The 22,341-nt window shown below is 38.4% G+C and overlaps 1 protein-coding gene across 1 annotated transcript in view; it reads right to left on the bottom strand.

Moving 5' to 3' along the window:
• Positions 1–1,634: 1,634 nt before the first annotated feature.
• Positions 1,635–22,341, bottom strand: part of swap70b (switching B cell complex subunit SWAP70b) — a 33,597-nt gene continuing 12,890 nt past the window's right edge. The window contains exons 4-12 of the mRNA XM_008294460.1: positions 20,819–21,046; positions 18,961–19,107; positions 18,484–18,592; positions 17,976–18,157; positions 9,966–10,073; positions 8,683–8,849; positions 5,484–5,682; positions 4,464–4,560; positions 1,635–3,063 (exon numbers count right to left, since the gene is read on the bottom strand). Coding sequence (XP_008292682.1) covers positions 2,945–3,063; positions 4,464–4,560; positions 5,484–5,682; positions 8,683–8,849; positions 9,966–10,073; positions 17,976–18,157; positions 18,484–18,592; positions 18,961–19,107; positions 20,819–21,046 — 1,356 coding nt within the window. The 3' untranslated portion in view covers positions 1,635–2,944. The remainder of the gene's footprint in view (positions 3,064–4,463; positions 4,561–5,483; positions 5,683–8,682; positions 8,850–9,965; positions 10,074–17,975; positions 18,158–18,483; positions 18,593–18,960; positions 19,108–20,818; positions 21,047–22,341) is intronic.

The following is a 22,341-nucleotide window of genomic DNA, read 5'->3' as shown; positions in this document are numbered from 1 at the left end:
GCTCACTATTATAAAATAAAGATGACAATTTAATTACGCATTGTTACAGTTACATAATTATAAAAAAAGCACAATACTGATAATCTTGTCTGTGTCAGGCAGAACCAGACAGGAGACAAAAGACACTGATTGGCTTTATTTTGGAAACTGGAAGGTTTAGACAGTGAAGTCATGGAAATTAGGTCACCGTTTACACCTATTATGTCCTCAGATGATCCACGGTTAATGCATTACTGCCATTTGACAGCAAGTGGAAGTCCCCATGAGTGTTTTAGAAATACTGTTTTCTGATCTCTGTCTGCCATGACACAGTATTTATGGCACTGTAGCCCCCTCCAGTGGCCGCTTCAGGTTGATTGGTTTCCAGATGGACCACAAAGTGATAACTGGGGTTCAAACACACATTAGTACAGTGTACTTGGCTGCTGGTTTGTGTGCAGTGCATTATGAATTCCTCCTGTAATGCTTTGTCTGTAATTTGCATTTATTGTAGTTAGAACTGTGGTACAGTGTTCAAGTCAAAATACAGTAAGGCAGTTATTTCATATATGTTTTATTACATAGTTCAGTCTTCAGCTTTTTACATATATATAAAAACAAAAAAGGGGGGGAAAAAAATCACAATTTTCACTCATGACAGTATCAAAGGCACTGGTGGGTACAGTACAACACAGTTTGTGTTCGGAGTGAGACTTTGCCCTACTTCTGACAGTGTTTATAAGCAGGAAATATTTAAGAGCCAGTTATTTAGACACAGAAAAATCTAGATCAGACAGAGGACAAAGCATTTTGATGATAAAATATTTAGTCAATTGTACATGTGATTTTTTATTCATTGTGTTTTTGGAAGACGACTTTGTTAAGGTAACAAAAAAACAGCAAATTGTTGTTAAAATATGTACAAAATCTCTTATATTGTCATGTAAAAATGGTTGAGGAAAGTAATTACAAGACAGAATGTAGTATGTAGCAGTTTTAGTAGTTCTTGCTTCTTTAAAGGACTTAACTATCTCCTCATGTTTCAGCAGCCTGAACCGAAAACATTCCCAAGCTAATTGTTGTTAGACAGGTCAGACTCTGGTCATCAGTAGTGCATTTCATAGATACAAAAAGACCGTCAAGACAAAGTGGGAGAAAATGATACAAGCTAGTGGTGTATGTACAGTCATCTTCAAATGTATTCATATCCTTCCATTAAAGAAAAGGCAAAATTCACAATAGTCACTCAAATAACTAGAAACTGAAAAAAGTAATAGTAAATACAAATTTGCTGAATTATAATTTAGTGAAATAAGACATTGATTTTGAGTTTTGGTTGAAAAGAATAATTTAAAAAAAACAAACAAACAAAGCTGTCCCGGACAAATTAGAGCACTTTGTTGATGAGCAGTGGGCCAAAATCTAAATACCTGTCAACAGGTGCAGAAGTCTGATTGAGAGTGACAGAAAACACTTGATTGCAGTGATTGGCTCAAAGGGTTGTTCAACAAAATATTAGTTTGCGGGTCCCATCATGTTTGTTTGCTTGTTTTTTTTCATATATATATATTTCGGTTGAACCACAATTCAAAAGCAATGTAATGATTTTCATTATTTATTTTGTAAAATTTATTATTACTTTGTCAATTTCAACTTATTTCAGTGACAGCTGTTTTTTTTTCCCTCTTTAATGGGAGGGTATGAATACATTTGAGGACGACTTTACTCTTTTCCACTCATGACTTGAGAGATAATTCCAGTTTATTTCAACCTGATGTATTTACCATTTGAGTGGCTCTCGCTAACTTTGCACTCTCCACCTTGTAGAGATTTAAGGAAAACAGGTGTTGCACAAAACAGCTTGTGAATGGTGCAATGATAGAGGTGACTAACAGAACCTCCCTGCAGCTTCCCAAAAACTTAAACTATACATAAAATTTGACCAAAAGTAAACAGAAACGAGCTGCCTGGAACAAATATAACTGCATCAGCGTTGTTCCAGGTTGAAATAAACCAGAAATACATTTTAATCAGCTGCACATGTTGAAGTCAAAAGATTTAAATTATTGTTAGCTTGGTTGTATTTTACCAATGGTCAGCTGCTACAGATTTGACAGTGTCCACTGTTCTTAAATGATGAAATGCTAACTGCAACTAGTATTGTTGTATGAAGGAGACTGGTAGCTTCAATAGCGAGCTATTTGTCTGACATGCGATAATCTAAAGTAGATGGATCGGATCTTTCTTAATTTATCTACTTGCCTTACACCTTATTGTGTTATGCTAGGAGTGGTGAGTCATAAAGTGTGCTTGCACTGGGCAAATGTTGGATCAGTGCTAAACTATTTTTAAAAAATTGAGAGGCTCAATGCACTCTCTGAAGTTACTGTTCAGTAGCTCATATATACTGTATCTGTGGTGGTGGTTCAGATTAGAGATCCATATGATTGACTCAACTTTACCAAGTGAGCTCTGTTGGTCGCTTTACAACTCATTTTAAGGTGCTTAGCTGTACAAGGCCAAGGGCATTTAGGAATAAGGGGCAATATCAACGTAAGGTGATATTGTTCCAGCATCTTTTCTAGTGCTATCACTGGTTCATTTAGCATTGCTGTTGGATCCCTGCTAGCATTGGTAAACTGAATCCACATAATGTGAAAATGCTCCTCTAATCTATGGTGACCTACATTAAAAGAGACTTGACAATATACCAGTTCTATCAGGTCTGGTTCCTACTCACCAACACTAAAGACTCAAACGTGGAATAAAGGTCAGTGATTACTTAATGCCCGTAAAAATAAAATGCCTTTTTATCTCTTATTTGGATTTCACCAAAAACTCTAGTTAGCAGGTTTCCTTCCAGTCACTACTTAGAATATGCTTCATCACAGACCATGTATCCCAGCATCCCCCTCTTGTCTTGTTTTTAATGAGATGCGTTGAAGGCTGAGGGCTTGCAGTAGTTCTACTGAGCCTGGGTCGCCTGGTTCTTCATCTCCTGCCATTTCTTCTCTCTCAGACTGAGCTCTGCATCAGAAAAGGCTGCTGGGCCCCAGTTTGTGATCCTCTGCTGTCCTTTGGAACCTGGAGAAAAAATACGGAAACATACAAGACTCTTCACCGTGTATGTAAGAAGTTTTAAATCAGTTAATTTGAAATGTAAAAGTAACTCAATGTCAAGCTGAAAAGTTCGATCTGTTGCCCCCGCAACCAAACCTCACTGCTGAACACTACTAAGTGCTGTGGTGATAAGTACAGGCTGTAGAGCAGCACTTAAACATATAAATGAACTGTTAAAATTGGATTTCTTTGTTGACGTTTGCACATCGGTTCACGTGCTTTATGTTTACCAGCAATGATTAGTTTAGCCAGTGCATGTTGGTTGGTGACGAGGAAACAACAACGAGGACGCGTCAACAGTGTTTATCCGATTACTCTTCCTGACAGAATGGGGAGGCAAAAGTTCTGCACACAGTTGTTTAATTATTAATCTGCCATTTGTAGTGGTTCAACCTTTTACCTTCCAATTCAAAGACTTGATGTGGATGCTAATATTATGCTTCCAGCCAAAATTGTCATTTAGCCACGTCACTATTATGTTCTCTCCCTTAAGCCTTTCTGCGCTCTGTCATGTGGCGGCTGGTTAAATGTAATTAGATGGAGAAATATGACAACAGATGATCGGGACTAACAAGGGCCAAGTTGTTTCCCCTCTACTAATTTTGCTAATGAACTCTATTGGGAAATTAGGAGGATGAGGCATCATTAAATGTATTTATCTGCTGGAGATTGTAGGTTTGGGCATAAAACAGTTCAAGCAAATGCTATGTGATGGTCTTCAGTTTGCAGGCTTCATGCATCACAGAAGAGCATCTTCTTTACTAATATCACCTTTAGCGTAGTGCTAAAGAAAACGTAATGACAGTAGTGTCTTGTTACTGTACAGTGATTAAAACATCTGTTCAATGAGTTAAAAAACAAGAAGACGTATATCATATATACAACAGTTCACGTAGTCTTTTGCAACATGTAACAATCATTGACATATTACCATAAACCAGAAGTTGTCAAAGTCTTTAAAAACAGTGTGCCTCACGAGAACAGCATTCTAGTTCCTGCTCATACATCCTCTACGCCTGTTTTAGTTTGAGTGTGATCTTTGTGTGAGTAACTACCACCTCAGTAACAGTTCAGTGATGCCACCGATAGGTCAATACGTTGAGTGTTGTTAGTAAAACATTACTCTAGTTCCTAAAATTTAAAATACTTTTTTTTCCTCTCCCACTGGCAAAGGCCGCTAAAGCATAAATAGCTATAGAAAAAGAAAATAATGTAGCACAATGAAAATCCGTTGAACTTAAAAATAAATTCAACCCTACTCTTACAAAAATAGGTTTAAACTCAATGCCAGCTCTTTGAAAAACAGACTGTACAGGTCCTCACAAAGATCAAAAGTACCAACACCGCGGTTCGTGGCTTATTACCTGGTTGAATGAGCCGTAAAAACCCTTCATGTTGAGCCACTTTGTGCTTCCAGGTCTTGGTGTTGTTGGTTGCATCTTCCAGCTTCTTCATCACCGTCTGGTTCACACATGGAACACACAGAGACACAACACATACCACAGTTTTAACAGCCACCAACAGGTTATTTTGATCTGACAACAGCTAGGGAACCCTAATTTAAGATTTAAGAACATCACCTGTTGGTATACTGTATCAGAAAATCACATGCTATTCGTATTAACTTAATCTTGTCTAAATGGCAGCTTTCCATCCAACAGTTCTATACTGACACCAGGTAGCAGAGAAAAGCACTACTTCAATGGTTTTTCTGTGTTTTTATTCTTTTCGCAGCAAATATAGACAGTGATATTACAATTTAGATATCCATAACAGTATTCATCAAGTCAGAATTGTACTCTTACTAGTCAGAATGGTAATTAAAGATATGTATACTGGTCAGTCTGTGTTTGTTCAGATAGAATTTAGGAAATATGCTGCAGATTTTTTTTTTTTTTTTAACACTTTCCTACTTAAGCTAATCAAATTCTACTGATGTTAGAGACTTCAAAATACAGGAACTTCTGGGGCCCCACATACCAGCTCTACTTTTTTTTTTCCATTTTCTAGGGCCAATGGTGAAAAATGTGTCCTCTACTAGTCCAACAGTCTTGTTACCAAATTTTTGTAGCAGTGGGAGTTATATTTATGGCGATATTGAACAATTAAAAGGGCTTCCCAAGTTCAAGGTTGTATTTTTGGTGCCCTCCAGCATCCAAAAACTTTGGAGATTAACATTTCCTCATCATTTTGAATATTCTTTCACTTCAAATTATTGATAGACAGAAATAATATTTGCAGCTCCACCACGCAGGTTGCCAGCCCTGTTCCAATGAGGAGTCCACAGAGGTTGAGAGTTTCAACAGAACTCTTGTGTTGCATACTGATTAATACGACTAAAAACTATAAATCTATAAAAAGCAAGTCTGTTGCTGTCAGCTGACCTGGTACTGCTCCAGCGCCCCTTGCCTCTCTTGCTCCAGCTGCTCCAGCTGTTTCATTGCATGCTCCAGGGCGCTCTCTTTAGCCAGACGTTCCCTCTCCAGCTCCTGTTTTTCAGCCTCTGTTTCTGAGATGGCCATCTGCTGCCGCAGGTGGATCTGCTCCAGCTCTGCCCTCTTCATGGCCTCCTCCTCGAGTAACCTGGTCCACACACATACAAATGAATACGACATGTCATTCTGTATGCTATATATACTGTTTACCACAAGCAGGCTGTTCATTTTCAGCTGGTGTGGGTCTGACACTGGAGGGTCAGATAGTGATCTAAGCTCAGCAGCAGGCATTGACTTTTCCCTCCTTTTCATCTGAAAGAAACCTACATTTATTCTACTTAAGGAAATTATTTGCCAACCGTGCAATTCTCACCAATCCATATATTTTGTATACTGTACATTTTAATATTTCTGCAACCTGGAGACGAGCAACTAATGTCAACCGTAATATATAAATCTACAATTTGTAAGAGACAATGTGAGAAATCTTTCCTTTGTCCAAGTATTATAATGAATGTATACATCAGTGGATCAGAGGTGGTTGTGGCACATCAGCTTTTCAGCAGGTGGTGCTACAGTGCAGTTACAAAATGGATTAAAAGTAAATAGAAGAGTAGATAAAACATTTGAATGAATTGCATTTACACTGTCTATACATTTGACAGAACTTACTTTAAATTGTGGCATGTTGAGTTTATCCGCAAGTCAGCCTCACAAGGAAGATACATGAAACTAAATGTATGACTATCATGTTGTTAACAACAACAAAATTTAAGTAAATATTTAATTTGTTTGGTTTGCTTCCATACAGAAGAAAATTTAAACATCAGTAAAAAAAATTTAAAAAAAAAAAAAAGGGGGCAAACACACTGCATGCTTGAATATCACAAACTATGTAGTGCCACTGACAAAAACAAAGGTCAGGTTGACTCAGTTCACAGCCTGACTGCCTTGTTACTGTGAGTCGCCTCTGTCTAAATCTTTGTCAGAAGTCCTGAATGTCTTTCCTAACTGAGGAGTCATTGTTGTTCAGTATACGCACTTCCACTCCCACTGTTAGACAACATTTTATACTTAATTTGGGTAATCTATAGTTATTTAGCCATTCAGAACAAAACCAAAAGTAACCACTTGCAACTTAACTTAACCTCAAGCATTAAAATCTGCTTTTAAAACACTGTCAACTTTACATGAAGTCTAATCTAATGTGGTAGAAGACTGAAAAGCTGTAGAGTGAACCATTTGGATGAGTGAACTACTAAATAGCCCGCTGTACCTAACAAGAAAGGACTGATTGTTGTCCTTTAAATGAACTGATTTAACTTAAAGCCACATGCTGACACACTCTTTATTGGTCAGTCAAACATAAGGTGGAAAGTTAATGTCAGCAGAGAGGAAGGAAGGACAAGGAAGGAAATGTGATGTAGTGTGGCAAGTAGAAGCTGAATGTCTGGCTCTCATAAAAAAAAAGGAAAAGAGGAGCAGACGTGGTTTCTTGTTAAACAGCTGCTTCATTAAAATTTGGCAGCATAAGTACAACATTTGGTGACATAAAATAAAAGACAGAATTTATATGGAGTTTATGATAATATTACTTTTGCGAAACACACAAGTGCAACAGGAAACCGGTGGGTAAGATTAAAATCCATATTGACGATTAATCAGTCGCCTGCTTGCCCTTTAGAGATTCTTCTGATTTAATATGCTGTGCTGGATTTGGCACAAAACTCAGCTTTCTCAGGCCGGTACACAAAGGTCTGCTGGGATCCAAGGGACACAAATGTTGTCATCAGAGGGTATATGCTGACCCTCCACTGTTTGTGACCAAACTGCTGCTACGCTACAAACTCTAGATGGACTGAAATACACAGACATCAGTTTACTGTGCATGTATGGAGCGTGCACTCCAAACCAACTTGAGAGTAGTGTGATGACAGTTACTATGTCCCCATGGTGTCCACAGCTTTTTGTGTCCCTGTCTGTAACACCAGAGCACAACCTTTACTCTTCAGGTTAGCTTTTTCTTTTTGCTGAACGCTCCAAGGAGAAGAACATAGTGTTCAAGCAGTGCATAGCTCCGTAGTACAGATGTACACTTTGTTGAGCTTGTTTAAAATTTGGCACTGGCAACACTACATTCTGCACAACTTAAACAGTGCATCAGCCAAGTAAACGGCACTAATCTACGTACATATATTCTTATTTTTATCCTCGCTTTCTGTCTCCAGTGTCTCTGCTGCCTTCACATCGTCTTGCTTCTCATCCAGTAGCTTCTCAGCATTAGCTGCTAGTGTTAATGCACCTGCATAAACATTGCAATGACAGCAGTTTACCCACAGTTGCACACTTGCATATGGCTGCACCTCTGATTACAATTTCTAAAGTGAGGTTAGACCACAACTTTTTGTTTCTTCTAAACTGAAGCTGCAATAATTCATCACTTAACTGAAAAGTTGTCAACTGTTAAATTATTTAGCAACTTTTTTGAAAATGCATTAATCAGTTTGACAAATTTTTTGAGAAAGAAAAGTCAAAAGTCTTTAATTTGAGCTTCTTACAGCTTCTTGACTATTTGCTGATTTCTTTCCCCTTTAGCGACAGTAAACTGAATACTCCATACTCTCTACTATCACACTCCAGTGCTTCATTGTCCATTCTCTTCTGTGCAATGTGTTTCTGTCTTTTGTTTTTATTTTCTTTGTAAAGCGTCTTAGTTCCTTAAAAAGTGCTATATAAAACATATCATCATTATTATTATTATTATTATTATTATTATTAATAATAATAATAATAATAATAATAATAATAATAATAATAATAATAATAACCTCGGGTTGTGAACCAAACAAGACATTTGATGATGTCATCATGGGCTTTGGAAAACAAATCAAGATTTTTATCGTGTTCAGTTAATTTATAGACCACACCACAAACTGATTCAACAAGATGCATAAACATTCGACAGATTAATCGATAATGGAGTTTTCAAGAAGAGACAAAGACCAAATTCAGAAAGTTTCACATGTAAAATTACCAAATTGACTTAGACCTCTTTTTTTTTTTTACATTTCCTCAGTTGTTGAAGTATTTGATGACTTCTATGACAGAATATTTTTGAAGTTTCTTCCTTCTACAGCCTTCGACTGACCGTGCCTGCAGCTTACGGACTGCTTCCTCATCCTGTCTGGCGCGTCTTTCATCCTCCAAAGCATCCTCCAGTTGATGATACATGTCCTCCAGCTCGCGGACCCTCTGCAGGTACTGCTCTAGCTCGGTGGACTTCTGGGCCACCTGCTCCTCCATCTGCTGTCGTACCTTTGGAAAGAGGACATTCAGAAATACTCTTCATCTGAAATTCAGCATCAATGCTCCTGATGAAAATTTTTATTTATGGAGTCCCGTGTGTAATGTGTTGATGTGCGATTGTGTGATTTTGTGAGACTGCCTCATGCCAGTTTAGCCTTTACTCTGGTTGTCAGTGTTTACTGTTGAATGACTATGTGTTATATGTTGTAAGAATTACCAAACTACCAGCTCTGTGGTGAATAATTGAAGGCTGTTTTGTTTTTTTTCACTACAGAATAAAGTCCTGCAGTTCTATGGAAACAACACAACCCCTTAACTATCTTTTGTACACTATAAGATTGTTAACAAGCCTGCAGTTCAAATTTCAGATTTCTTTTTCACGTGACTGGTGGTTGTAGATATGTTACTAATGGCATCACAGATGCCCTGAGGAGTGCAGAACTTTTGATTTTTACATAATCTGGAAACAGCTTCCTGTGGCAGATGTTGAAATGCGAGACAGACTAAAGTGATTTTAAGCTTTGCTGTAGGTAATTCTTCCAAAAGAGCTGCCAATCACAGATGAGCAGCTTTGCTAGTTCTTTATCAAAGATAACGTCTTTCAAACCTGCCGGTGGAATGTCATAAAAGAAAACAAGCATGAAAGTCAGTGATGGTTGATAAATATCAACGTGCCAATACCACAACCATCCTGTGCACTGAGCATGTCAGGATGTTATCATTAGCTGCAGCGAAGCACAGCATATGGAGCCCTTTTTGATCATTGCATTTACCAAACTCAGCTTGTAAGTATGTGTTTCCATTTAGAATCAGACAGCAAATCCTGCTTGTATTAGCTGAGCCACAGAGACATACTGGTTCACCCCAAACTGTATTATTACATACGTAGTAAGAACTCAAACCAAGGAAGCTACTTAAAAAAAAAACTTAAATCATTAAAATGACTCATCTGCTGCTTATCTGATTTAACATCTTTTTCCTGTAGCACTTCTAACCATCGGATGTAGGTAAATGTCAACATAACTAATACCCCACAGCAAAAGAGAAAGCTGTATGAAAGTTATTCTTGCGCCACTATTTGCTGTGACATAATGACCCATTAGAAGATGACAGGAGGTGATGTACCATTTTTTCTCTCTCCAGGTCCGTCCTGTAGCGGTCTTGAAGTTCAGTTTGGGTCTGGAGACGTCTTTTTTCTTCTTCTGCTGCGTTGGCTGCGGCCTCCTCCAGAGCCTAGCCAACACAAAAACAACAGTCATAAAAAGGTACAAATTAGATTCTCTCAGTGAAGAAAAGTACTTTCTCTATTTTTAGAAAGACAGAAACATAGACCGCTAAACAACTAAACTGGTGGCCTTCACCCTGTCCGTATACATGTTTAATTTTAGTTTGAAAAGCTAGAAGCTAACTGTGGCTGATATAAACAGATGTGAACATGCTGCCTTTAAATAGATGCTTTACAGCTTTACATGGTTGAGATATGAGCAGTCTATGAAGACAAACTGAGCAGGAAGTAAAATTATATAATAAAGTAAAATGTATATCTTCTGTTTAAATAGCAAACAACAGAATTCAATGAGCAGCGGTAGATCAAGAACATGGTTTCTGCCATAAAACAATTAGTGCTGTTATTACTGCTTTTTAAATCATAAAATGTTTGCAGAAAAGTTGTTGGGTAATTCGTGCAAACTGTCAGATATTTTCATTCTCAGAATCCCCATGTGGCCACCGTATTCCTCTATTCGTCTGTCTAACCTTCAGCTTGTTGCTGTTACCTGCAAAAATACTGTATTAATAAATTGGACAGACAAGGATAAAATATCTATGACACGAGTTTAATGTGCTAAATATATTGCAAATGCAGTTTGAAAGATTAAGACTAATAATTATTTTAGTCAATTTAATTAATTAATTAAGTTAATAAAATTATTAATCAATAAAAAAAAGTATCTATTCTATTCTAATGCAGGACAAAGTATAGTTAGGCGTCACACATACATATACATATAGTTGTAGAACCCCTAATATAAAGGCTTTGGAAATGCTGCTCACCCCATTTTAGTTTGAAAACTCTGGGGTTGTGTTTTAGTCTGGATGGGCAGAAACAGACTTTTGGAAATTCAGACATTAATGTTTGTTTTCTGATTGGGCCTTACTGTCACAACACTTTTGGGAAAAAGAACATCAGCTTTGACAACCAGTCAGTAATTCCATATAGATAACGGCTACAGGCATTGTTGGCCTTGTAGTCTATGCTAGCAACTGCATTTAGGGAACTCCCTGGACTTACTTTTCTTTACTGCTGCTCTTCCTCAAATTATTATTATTTCTGTTATTATCATTTCTATTTTTGTAACTTGTTTTATACAGAGGTAACAACTATGTCTCCCTACTTTTCTTTTTCAATAAAGCATATATGACAGGAGAAATAAATCTTTAAGTAATTTAGGTTGAGTTAACTGCTTGTTGACTCATATCACCCAGCTGTGAATTGTCTGCAGGCTGCAACATTCAACTTCCCATAGCGGCTTAGTGTGAGAGACGGAGTGTCTATTGTATGCATGTGTGTGGGCATATATGTGTGTTCATTGTGCATTCAGGCAACCAACTATGTGAGATGGACACTTGCACCTCAATGGGAGATTGTTGTGCATTCAGAAGTTGTCGTGCCAGACAAAGGCAAACCGTTGTCCTCTTCTGCACTGTATGTTACACAACTGCAATGTGAACCAGTTTGACTGACTGCTGCTGTATGCCACTATTTGTCACAATGCTGCGAGTGGCTGCAACGAGTCCCGCATTGCACTGTGCTGAAAACCAAGACAACCGAATTGGTGTGTTTTTAGTTCAGCTGAAGGACATTATCCTTTGAAATGTGTCTGATACTGTCAACGGCAAAAATTATTCAGTTAAAAACCTGACCTTTTGTGGTTTTTAGTAGTTACTTTAACCCTCTGAACCCCATGCAGTTACTGGGTGTTACTTACTTCTGCCACATTTTTACTCACTGTGGGCTCATTCTACATGAAGTCCTGCACCTCTGTGGAAACAGCACAGCTGTGGCCACAGTTACAATGTCATTAGTGATAACAAAAGAAATATCAAAAGTTACATTTCTTTGATTTTTTTATTTTTTTTTTTTTACAAAAACTATATTAAAAACTGGAATCGTGTACATTTTTCAAAGTGGAAAATGTGTCACAAATACTGGAAAAAGAAATGGTGACTGCACATACTATAGAAATGTTTTTTGTTATTTGTTTCTATAGTTGTTTCTTTTCTGCTCTGTGGCTGCTCAGCTCAGTTCAACCACAAAGTCTTGAATTTTTGTCAAGTGACTGTTGTTTGCTGTTGAGTCAATAATAGCTTTACGGTTGCACTGGAACACCAAATCTGGTTAGAGCAAACTGGTTATTTCGGGCAACATTTTAAATGAGAAATGTAAACTAAAGTAAATTTACAATTTTAAGGGCTCTATGATGGACTGACTACGTATCCAAGATGCACCCTGTCGTGAGTTAGCTGGGATAGACTCCAGCTAACTGAAACACTAACACGTATTTACATATTAGTGTTTTGTTTTCTCCATTTCATACTGGATTGCATCAAAATGAATCGTGGGATCGAAGTAAGTGAAGAAGAAAGAGGAGCGTAAATTACAGTGAAACCCTGATAATGACTATTTTTATTGATGAAAACTGTTTTACTTAAATCTAAGAGATCTGAAAGATCAATAAATAAATAACTTCAACGGAACAGCTACAGATGTTTCAATCAACAGTATGACATCAACACTGCTTTTTATGAAGCTGACACTTCCTGTTAACCTCACAGCCATTTATAGCTCTAACAGGAAGAAGACATTTGTCATCAGTATTGGGGGAATCCACATAATCACTAAAGTGTTCACACAGACAGAAGTGAGAGTCAGGTTTAGTAAGATTAACTGGAAAAACATGTTTAATGAAGACTAATATCCTTCCTCTTCCCCCCTCCCTGATTCAATCCACATTCCTCTGTATGCGAGTGATAGACTGTTCAATAGTCGGAGGCCTGAGGGTGGAGCTGATCTATTGTTGCTATTCATGAGCTGCTGGCAAGTTTCAGAGGAGACCACCAGAGTTTTTAGGTGACCTACTTTAATTGTTGTGTAAAACAGTGCGTGTGAAACCAGCAGTGTGTCACAGAAAAAATACACTTTATTATTTCTACGAGCACCAAAGATAATGAACTCTGTGTTCTATTTTCAGGTGTGTTACGTTATCTGTGAGGAATGCTGTTGTATCAGCTTGAACCAGGTTTAGCTCACATTGGCCGTGGTGTTACCTGAGTGTGAAAACTTCTATATATAGTTCTTCATGCTTTCAAAATCAACAAGAAGCGAAAGATGTCAAACACAACATGATACCACAAGGCACTTCAGAAGTCTGCAAAACTTTACACAGTGGATATGTTATTACAAGAAGAGAGTGTCTTCAGTGTGCAGTGTTCTCCTTCAAAGTGTTCTCCTGCGTCCTCACCTATTCAGCACCTTGTCTTCTGCATCGGCACCCCTGTTGTGTTTTCTGACTGGCCTCATGTAAATGAATAGAGCAGGCTGCTAAAGTCAGCTGTAGTTCAGAGAGGGTTTGAATTTCTTGCTCTAAACCACTTTCTTCATGAACAACTGAGGCCAACACTATGAATGTCTCCCAGGACATACAATCTAAAATAAGTGCACCTATCCACATGTTGAAATGATAACGTGTCTCCCCTCACAGACACAGCTGTTTTCTCATGCCCCCCCCTTCAGGAGTGGCTATAGACAAGTGAGCACTTTGGATTGCTGACATGCTCAGATGATATATCTTACCAGCTTGTTTTGAACGAGCAAAACCAGTCCCGCAGAGATTTAAGAGGATTTATGGTCTGTCCAAACTGCATGTCAGACGGTCAGGGATGGTCAGAGGCCAACATCAGATAGGGGGTGTCTGTGTCCCATATTATCTGTAACTTTTTGAAACAGACAATTCACAGCCTCTTCACGCTGTGATCGACCAGCTGTGTGAAGGTCAGAGAGGCACAGCGTCGTTCTCAACCGTCTGTGGCACTTTGTCCAATGCTCTGCATCACTAATGTGTTTTTATGAGCATTTTGTATCGCATGAGAGAAATCCTCAATTTGGCAAAAATGTCTATATATTTGGTGGTTTTTGATTTTTATTATAAAGAAGTCAATGCACATACTGGGGGATAGAAACAGCTTTTCTTCATTAGTTCTGATATAGCAGAGATTGAACACACATGAATGATGAGCTGTTTCTACCTTTACTGACACTGAGGAGTTATTACAACTTTCCCAACTGAAAACAATTCCTGAAGAGTTTTTTTCATTTTTTTCTCTTAGTTGGAAAAAGTTTAGTTTGTTTCTTCTTTTTGTTTTTTTGTTTTTTTTGTAGCAGTTGACAAACAGTCACCACCTTCTCATTTTCCAGTTAGTACGTCCTTGATTCCTCTCATCACGTCTTAGTCCCTCCCACCAGAGATGTGAACAGGGTAGGTGAGGTGAGGAAAGAAGAAAAGCAAAAGGCATTTAACACAGTGAGACACCCTGTCACGCTGTGACATAAGTTAAATATGATGTGTGGCACAGCTCTATCACCTGTTTGTTGTTTTGTTGCAGCCAATTTTATCTTTGTCAGGTGAGTAGAACAGTATAAATAATGAATTACAGTAGGCTGTATTTTTACTTTTAATTCAATTTACAATGTGACACAATGTGATGAGAAGGCACGGATGTCGGACTTTTAGATTTTTTATTTAATACACACATGCTGTGGAGTATGAAAGAGGCACAACACACAAAATTGGACCATAAAAATAAAGAGTGACTATAATCTGATTGAGTGATGTATACAGTGGAACTTCACAAAGTTCTCGGTCTAACCCGGATACAAGTACACATTGCTTCAAACATTTGAGTTTCTGTGGTTTATTGGTCCTCCTCCCAACATGGTTTGTAAATTCCAGTTGTGTGTCACATCTCTTTTATGTCACGTGTGCTGAAAAGACTTCATTGAGGCCACATAAGGAATACACCTTTGAATCCTCGCTCATAGCTCCTCTAGCAGCCTCCTAGATCCTACAGACGCATTTTAGGAATTAAGACATCCTCAATGATGTCACAGCAAGATTGACTACCCAGTTAAAATCATTAAAACTCTTCATAAATTGTTTTCAATTGGGCAAGTTGTATTTATTCTCTCATGTCAACTGGTATCATCTATGTTTTATGTCATCTGAATATGAAAACAACGAAAGAAAGGGAAACAGCTGATCAGCCTTTTGATGTTTGCTACGTCAGAACCTATTCAGAAAAGATTTTTTAACTCGTCATCCAAGAAGTCAAAAGCTACCTCACGTAAACATAAAAATGTTAAAGCAAAATTGGGGGCGTGTTTTCAAACATTTTTGTTTTCAAAAACATTTTTTAATGCAATGAATAACCTTGTGTAAACATGGCTAATGTGTGATAGTCACACCAAAATGAAGCAAAGAAATGTAAAGATCAATATTCTTGAGCGTACTTAGAGCTAACCAATGTCAGCAGATAGAGTTGAGATGGACTCAGTTTTAAGATGTGACTGATGATGATGTAGTACGATTCAACTTCAAAAGAAGTCTAAAAACTCTTCTAAGCAGAAAAATTAAGATTCTATGAGTTGACTCATATGCTGTATATCTAAACAGCTGTGTCACCTGTAAAGATGAAGCTGTGACATTGAAATCTGACACAGCATTAAACACAAATTCCTTTCCAATCTGCAAAGACGCACTGTCTGTGCTGCTTTAAAAACACTTAGGAGCACATGCTCTTACTACAGTGCACTTCATGTTCAATCCCAGAACAGGAATGCCTCCTGTCCTTCCTGGTTTTTTTTTATTTTTTATTTTAAAAGTCTGGGACTTTGTTTTAGTCTGACTTTGTTGTCACTGCCTTGTTGGCCTTACAGGTTCAGGAATTCCTTCTGGGGAAATCCCTCAGGTTTCAGTCACTCCCTCACAAATGCAGTGAATTACTTCCTGGATAGTTATCATTGTTTTTATGTGGTTGTTCTTCAAAACAGAAAAGCGTGACCTGATGTTTCTCCAGTGTAGTAGTTACATGCTCAGCTTTATCTACTGATGTTGATCCTAGAATGAGCCAATCCCTACTACTACTACTACTACTACTACTACTACTACTACTACTACTACTACTACTATCATTTACTGCAAAAAGCTGTTTTAATCCAAATTAATATGTCAGTGCAACTGTCTGTTTTGTGTAGTTTGTCTAGATGTGGGGTGTTTTATGAGCGTCTCATCTTTGTGAGGGTTTTGTATGTTTTGGCAGCAATGTGTTTAAATCAAAGTAGCATCAAAGCGGCAGACTGGTAAAGCAGTCTGCAGGGTTGACGGGGTGAAAGTGGCAGACCGGTATAGTGGGCTATAGTGTTGAAAGGGTTAAGTCAGTGGAGGCAGATGTAATCTTAACCGAAACCACACTAGACTAAGGACCATCTATCTAATATGCACACTTTGTTTGCATTTACATGTTTTGTTTCTATTTAGCATCCCTTTGTCTCTACATGACCTACTTTCAGGGTCTTTCTCACAAAGATATGCAGCCCTGCCTCATATGACCACAAACTTTAACTTTCTTAATATAGTATATTTATGCATGTATATACAGACAGGTGACGAATTATAGGAAAAACCAACATAGTGTCTTAAAAGTGCTGCCAGAACAGCTCTAATGCTAATTAGCACTGACTCTTCAAAACTGTCAAAGTGTGTGTGTTGGTGACCCTGACTAACCCTGACTGTGTGTGTATATATTTACAGACTAATACAAGAAAAAACCTGGATAAATGAATAGAAAAATACAATGAATCCACATGCTTAGTCACCTGTGGAGGAGTTGCTCTTCTCTTTTTCCTTATGTAATGTACTAATGCATGAGCACCACAGTCACTGAATGTGTCTCTGACCCTCTTCACTGATGTTTTTCAAACATATCTAAATGCAGACATCACTTTCAACCCTGTGCCTATTGCAAAGCTGGCCATTTGGGGAGTCTTTGTGACTGAAGCTCCTGCCATCTGTGCCTCAACAATAAACCATCCTTCACTTACATCTTTTCTTCTTGCGATCTTTATACAAAATCAGAATCAACTAGACATGGTCAACATTTTCACACATGCCACAGAGCATGATTCAGTGTTAACAGCTTATTTGCACCAGGCAGTGTGTAGTTGGGTGCACCAGATGTAGGATGTGGGTATAAGCCACTGGTCATTGTAGGTGGCTTTGCTCTTTCTTCCGCTATCTGTGTGTAACTGTTTTCTTCAATATGGGAAACAACAACAACAGCCTCCAAGCAGCAACCAACCACACTGAAATTTTAAACTTTGCTGAGGGTTTGGGTTGTGCAGTGAGGCAGCCTTGCTAGTTTTTACGAAGCGGATTATCCATTTTAATCACAATGCTCGTCTTCCTGCTTGCAAATGTTTCACCTAAACAATTTTACTCATCACTATTTTGGGGGAACGCCTTTCACTTAGCCCCACCCACATGGATTTTAATTGGTTTAAAGTAACACAAACAGGGCTTTTTCTTCTCTTTATCTACTTACTTTTTCAGGTTTTTGCCCTAATTTGTTAGTTGTCTGTGAAAATATACACTGCTCAAAAAAATTCAACTAATCTTGTGGGATTTTGATCTGTCCAGGTAGGACGCATAAGTGATTGTGAATCTCCCCCTCAATGGGTTTAATAATTGCCATTTCCACTTAAGTCATTTAGTTCTCAACAAATTGCACAGTGTATACCAATGATTTAAGTATTTCCTTAAACTTTTTGAGCAGCGCATAGCAGTGTTAGCGCTCTCTGCCACCATCATCAGGACACTAAATTCGGGAATATTTTTTAACTCTCCCTGTCGTAGAGGCCCACAGACTTGGCAAGTGGTAGCCCAACTCCTTCATAAGACACATTATGTTGGTTTTTTATCCATTGATGTCTACATTTTGCGTGAGGTGAAACTAACTAATGAAGAACCACACATTTCCTGACAAAATCAAAGAAGAACATTACTTTGAACATTTTATCCTCACCTTCCTCATGTTCTCTAGTTCGAGCTGTTTGACCTCGTTGGCCATCTGCAGCTCCCTCATCCTCAGCTCCAGCTCCTCCTGTTCAGCCTGCTGCTTCAGTCGCAGATCCCGACGCTTCTGTCGGGCCTCACGGTGCGGTGCTGGTCGACCCTGACGTAGTAAATTCACACAGGTCTGGATGGCTGAGAGGCAACATGGAAGAGACATAGAAATCATTGTGTGATTTGATTCAAAGGTGAGGTTTTTGGTCACTTTTTGTAAATTTATGTACACAAAGGATTTGTTTTCTCAGTTTTTGTTTTGGGAATTTTGGTATTTTCAAATTTGTGTAAAACAACAAAGTATAACAAAAGTGTATTTGCAGCTGTAGAAGTGAAGGAGTCTTTCAATAACCTAAGTCACCACATTGTGGAACACAGCAGAAGAATTCAATAATTGTCATCTCATGAGTAATTTGAGGAAAAATGCTTTTGATTTTTAGTTTTGAGTGAAGTCTTCTCACACTCACCCTGGATCCATTCCTGTTTCTTCTTTTTGTCTGACGCACTGATTTCAAAGCTTTTTTGTGATGACCTGATGAGGAATAGACACTTTTTTCCGTCTTTATCTTGTAAAGCCTGTATTGAAAAACAATATATACAGATTTTACCAGCTGAAAAGTGCAAAGATGTGTGCAAATAAGTGAAATACACAGGAATATTGGAGGTGTACAAGTCAAGGTCCACTTAAAGCTCTTCCAGATCTTCCAACTGTGCTGCATGTGGCAATAATTTAATCAGTGGCACACTGCTACACTGATCCAAGTGCCAACAGGAAAATTCCACATTCACAAAACAAACTTCTCAATTTCCGCTAATCGGAAAGTTTTTAAAACAATAGTCAGTTGTCTGTTCGTGCCCATTAATTACTATGAAAGGCAGGGAGCTGAGAGACAACTGAAGATGTATTCAGGCAACAACGTTTATTAAAAACCACATGTTCTTGCCTCCACACTGCAGTTTCCATCCAACATGATGTCTCCTTTCTTTTCAGCCAGGTCCTCACCAACGTAGTAGGAGATGAAGCTGGGCTTCAGCATGAACCAGCGCTCCGTCCAGTTCTTCCTCTTGTGACCTTTCTTCATCATGTAGCCCTGCAGAGAGAAAGGAGGATATGAATGAAGCCAATATCTATTCTGACATGAGTGAATTTCACAATGAAACAATCATTTTGACTTTATGAGCCTCTTGTTTGTTTTTTATTTGGTTGCTATTTCCTTCTGGTTATTTTGGCACTGCAGTTTCTTTGTTATTTTTTAGAATTAATTCTTTACACCCACATTTACTTTTGCAAACCAAGTAAACCCTCAGCTGATGCACACTCTTGCCTAATTACTGACAGAAACACTTGTGTTACCTCACAGAGCTCTGACATGAGATCACGTCTACATAGAGACTTAAAATGTGGAACAAGTTCTGACAGTTTGAGCAATATCTAAAAACAGGTCAGACGTGCCTGTTAATCTGTTCATCTCTCAATACTTCTAACAGATATTCAGTACCTTGGTTCCTGAAGACAAATCTTTCAAAATGTGTCATAAACATAGAGTTTCTTTCTTTCCCACACAGCTGTAGTTTGTAGCAGCACTACTCAAACAGGAGTAAACGGTGCAGTCTTTGCGAGGGTAGAAAAAAGAGGTCTGCTTTTGATACTGAATCAGTGCCTGCATGGTCTGACTCACCTGATGTTGGCAGGAGACATAAGCCACTCTTTTTAGACGGTTTTGTCCTTCCCTTCTGCTTTCTATGTTTTACTGTTTTTCCAAATCCAGTTCACTACAGGAAACAACAACAACATCTAGCAACCTAAGTTTTGCCGAGGATTTTGGTGATGCAGTAAGGATGCACTGCTACTTTTTCCGTGGGTTAATCAGTGTTCATATCTGTTACGGCCGCCGCCGTATTCTGAGGAACTCCACCTCTCTCTCCTCAGTAGGTGTGAATGTGTGTGTGTGTGTGTGTGTGTGTGTGTGTGTGCGCGCGTCTGCACTCAGCCCTCAGGTTACTTTGCAGCAGGAACTGATTGAGCTGATGTGATTCCATCCACCTGCGCTAGAGAAGGCTGATCTACCAATCAGGAGCCACCAGGAGGATATAAGATGCCAGCAGACCAGCATTCGACAGTGAGCTGTTGCCAGCCCCACCCACGTGCCTGTTTGTGTCTTATGATTGTTGTACTTTTTTGAACTTGTTGAGGCACTAGATTGTGTTTGAGAATACTGTATCCACCTTAGATTGGCTGTTAGCTTCACTAGCATTTGAGTGCTGTTCTGATTGTATTTTTGTTATTAGATTGGGTTCGTTGGATCATTTTTACTTTATTTTTCCCCATAACAGCAACCTTAAACTCTAGGCTAGAGTCTCCTTTTGTGCTCGTTTCATAGCACTCATTTAGACTTTGTTTGCCTCACTGTTGTGTTTATTGTTAAATCTTAACTTTCGTTAATAAATAACTTTAAAACACCTCACAACATCTGGGTTTTATGTTACTTCCCTTTTCTCTAGCAAGCTGGTCGTAACAATATTCCTACGTGCAAATGTTTCACGGAAACAATTTCTCCTGTCATTATTTAGAGGAAACATCAGGTCGCATCCTTCACTTGGCTCTGCCAAAGATGACTGTGACTGATTTATACAAATACAAACAAACCAGGGCTTTTTTCCTCTGTCTATAACAAAGTGATAGTGTGGTGCAGCCAAACTATTTTTTTTCTACAAAACCAGCTGGCTAAGAGAGAATAGTGTCTGCCAAAACTAAAGGCAACTTAAGATAAGGGCCTTAGTGTTGGCAGACTTGTTGCCCACCTGTTTGAGCACATCTAAGATGAGCTCCTGGTAGACCTCGTTGATGCCCATGGACAGCGTCTGGCGGTCCATGCCCTTACTGAAGTGACCTGACCCCACCAGGCTGATGAGCTCCCAGGCATTCAGACACTGCTGCTTTGAGCTTAGCTTCAGTTTGTAGTCTTCGAAACGTTCCTCCACCCAGCTGCCCCCCATCGCCTCTGTCAGCTTACGCAAGAAGTACTCGATCTGTGAATGGGGACACTTTGGTGTCAGTCACAAGAACACAAGCAAATGGTGCAACAGAGGCAAAAAAAGAACACAAATACATGCAAAACTATTTTCATTAAACATGCAGCTGTTCAGTTATAGTCAAAGATGGCTGTCACTGTTCTGTATTTTTCCTTCTATTCAGCTCTGCATGAGCTGATTGCAGCAAATAAATTTACATTTCTTTTGCAAACAATCTTCCTGTGATTCAGCTCTCATGTTTGTTATACTCAACAATAAATCTTCCAGCATTTGTAAAAGAACAGGAAGCTGGAAACTTCCTTTTCTGCTCTTGAGCAACAGACGTTTTCAACTGGCCACTTGCTGAAACAGTGAAGCACCACATATACAGTGTACTATGAATGCACTATGCTGCATGTCTTACATGTTGTAATGATCATTTAAATGATCCTATCATTTAAATGATCAAAAGCCTCTCTAAACCACAAATGACAGGAGTAAGAAGTTAAAATTGACTGGCTAATTTGTCTCCATTTACATTTATGGCTTCCTCTATTTTTGCACTTAACCAGTCACTTAAAAAAAACAAGGGGAGGCTTATTTAGCCTATACATTTACTGTTGCTGGTGAAAATAAATTGTAAATTAAACTGGATTTTTGCAGCCAATAGATGGGAGTTTAAGAAGTTACAGTAATACCTATTGATAGTGGATCAGTTAGGATTTTATGAACCTAAAATGGTCTCTTAGCTTTTCTGCTCTGAAAAAGATCACAGTTGTAGAGTTTTATTCAATTGTGTGAACAAATTGTGGACCTCATCAACGGTGGTCTAAAGTACAGCGGGGTTGGATGAGTAGTTACTGATATGTGTCTGAAGGTTCAAGTATTAAAAAGGATTAACAGTTTAAAGTTGACATGGTTTGCTTGGTCGGAAAAACGTATTTTTTACTGTTTGATGAGACAATTGCTCATCTAAACCAGTAAACTGATAAACCCTGACGTATTGAGTTGTTTGGCATCAAAGAGTTAAGGGCTTCTCTGCTGCAAACTGCATTAACTGTTTTGGTATTAATACTGACAACTCAGATACAGTTGACATCAGCATACTGAAAGCCATAAACCGAGCAACTTAAGTCTTAGTGAAGCTTTGGATAAATTCGCACAACAAAAAGACATAATGTCATCACATATTTTCATCTGCACCTTAAAGTCCAAACTCAATGTTGTTCACAGTGTAACTGAAAAAAACAGGCACATTGCTTCATGCCAACAGACCCACAATGCAATGTGCTACATGTTAAGGATGCAGAAAT

The sequence above is a fragment of the Stegastes partitus genome, unplaced genomic scaffold (genome assembly GCF_000690725.1).
Source record: "Stegastes partitus isolate 25-593 unplaced genomic scaffold, Stegastes_partitus-1.0.2 Scaffold21, whole genome shotgun sequence".
NCBI lineage: Eukaryota > Metazoa > Chordata > Actinopteri > Pomacentridae > Stegastes > Stegastes partitus.
The sequence above is the reverse complement of the archived record's forward strand: the minus strand, read 5'-3'. Positions and strand labels throughout refer to the sequence as shown.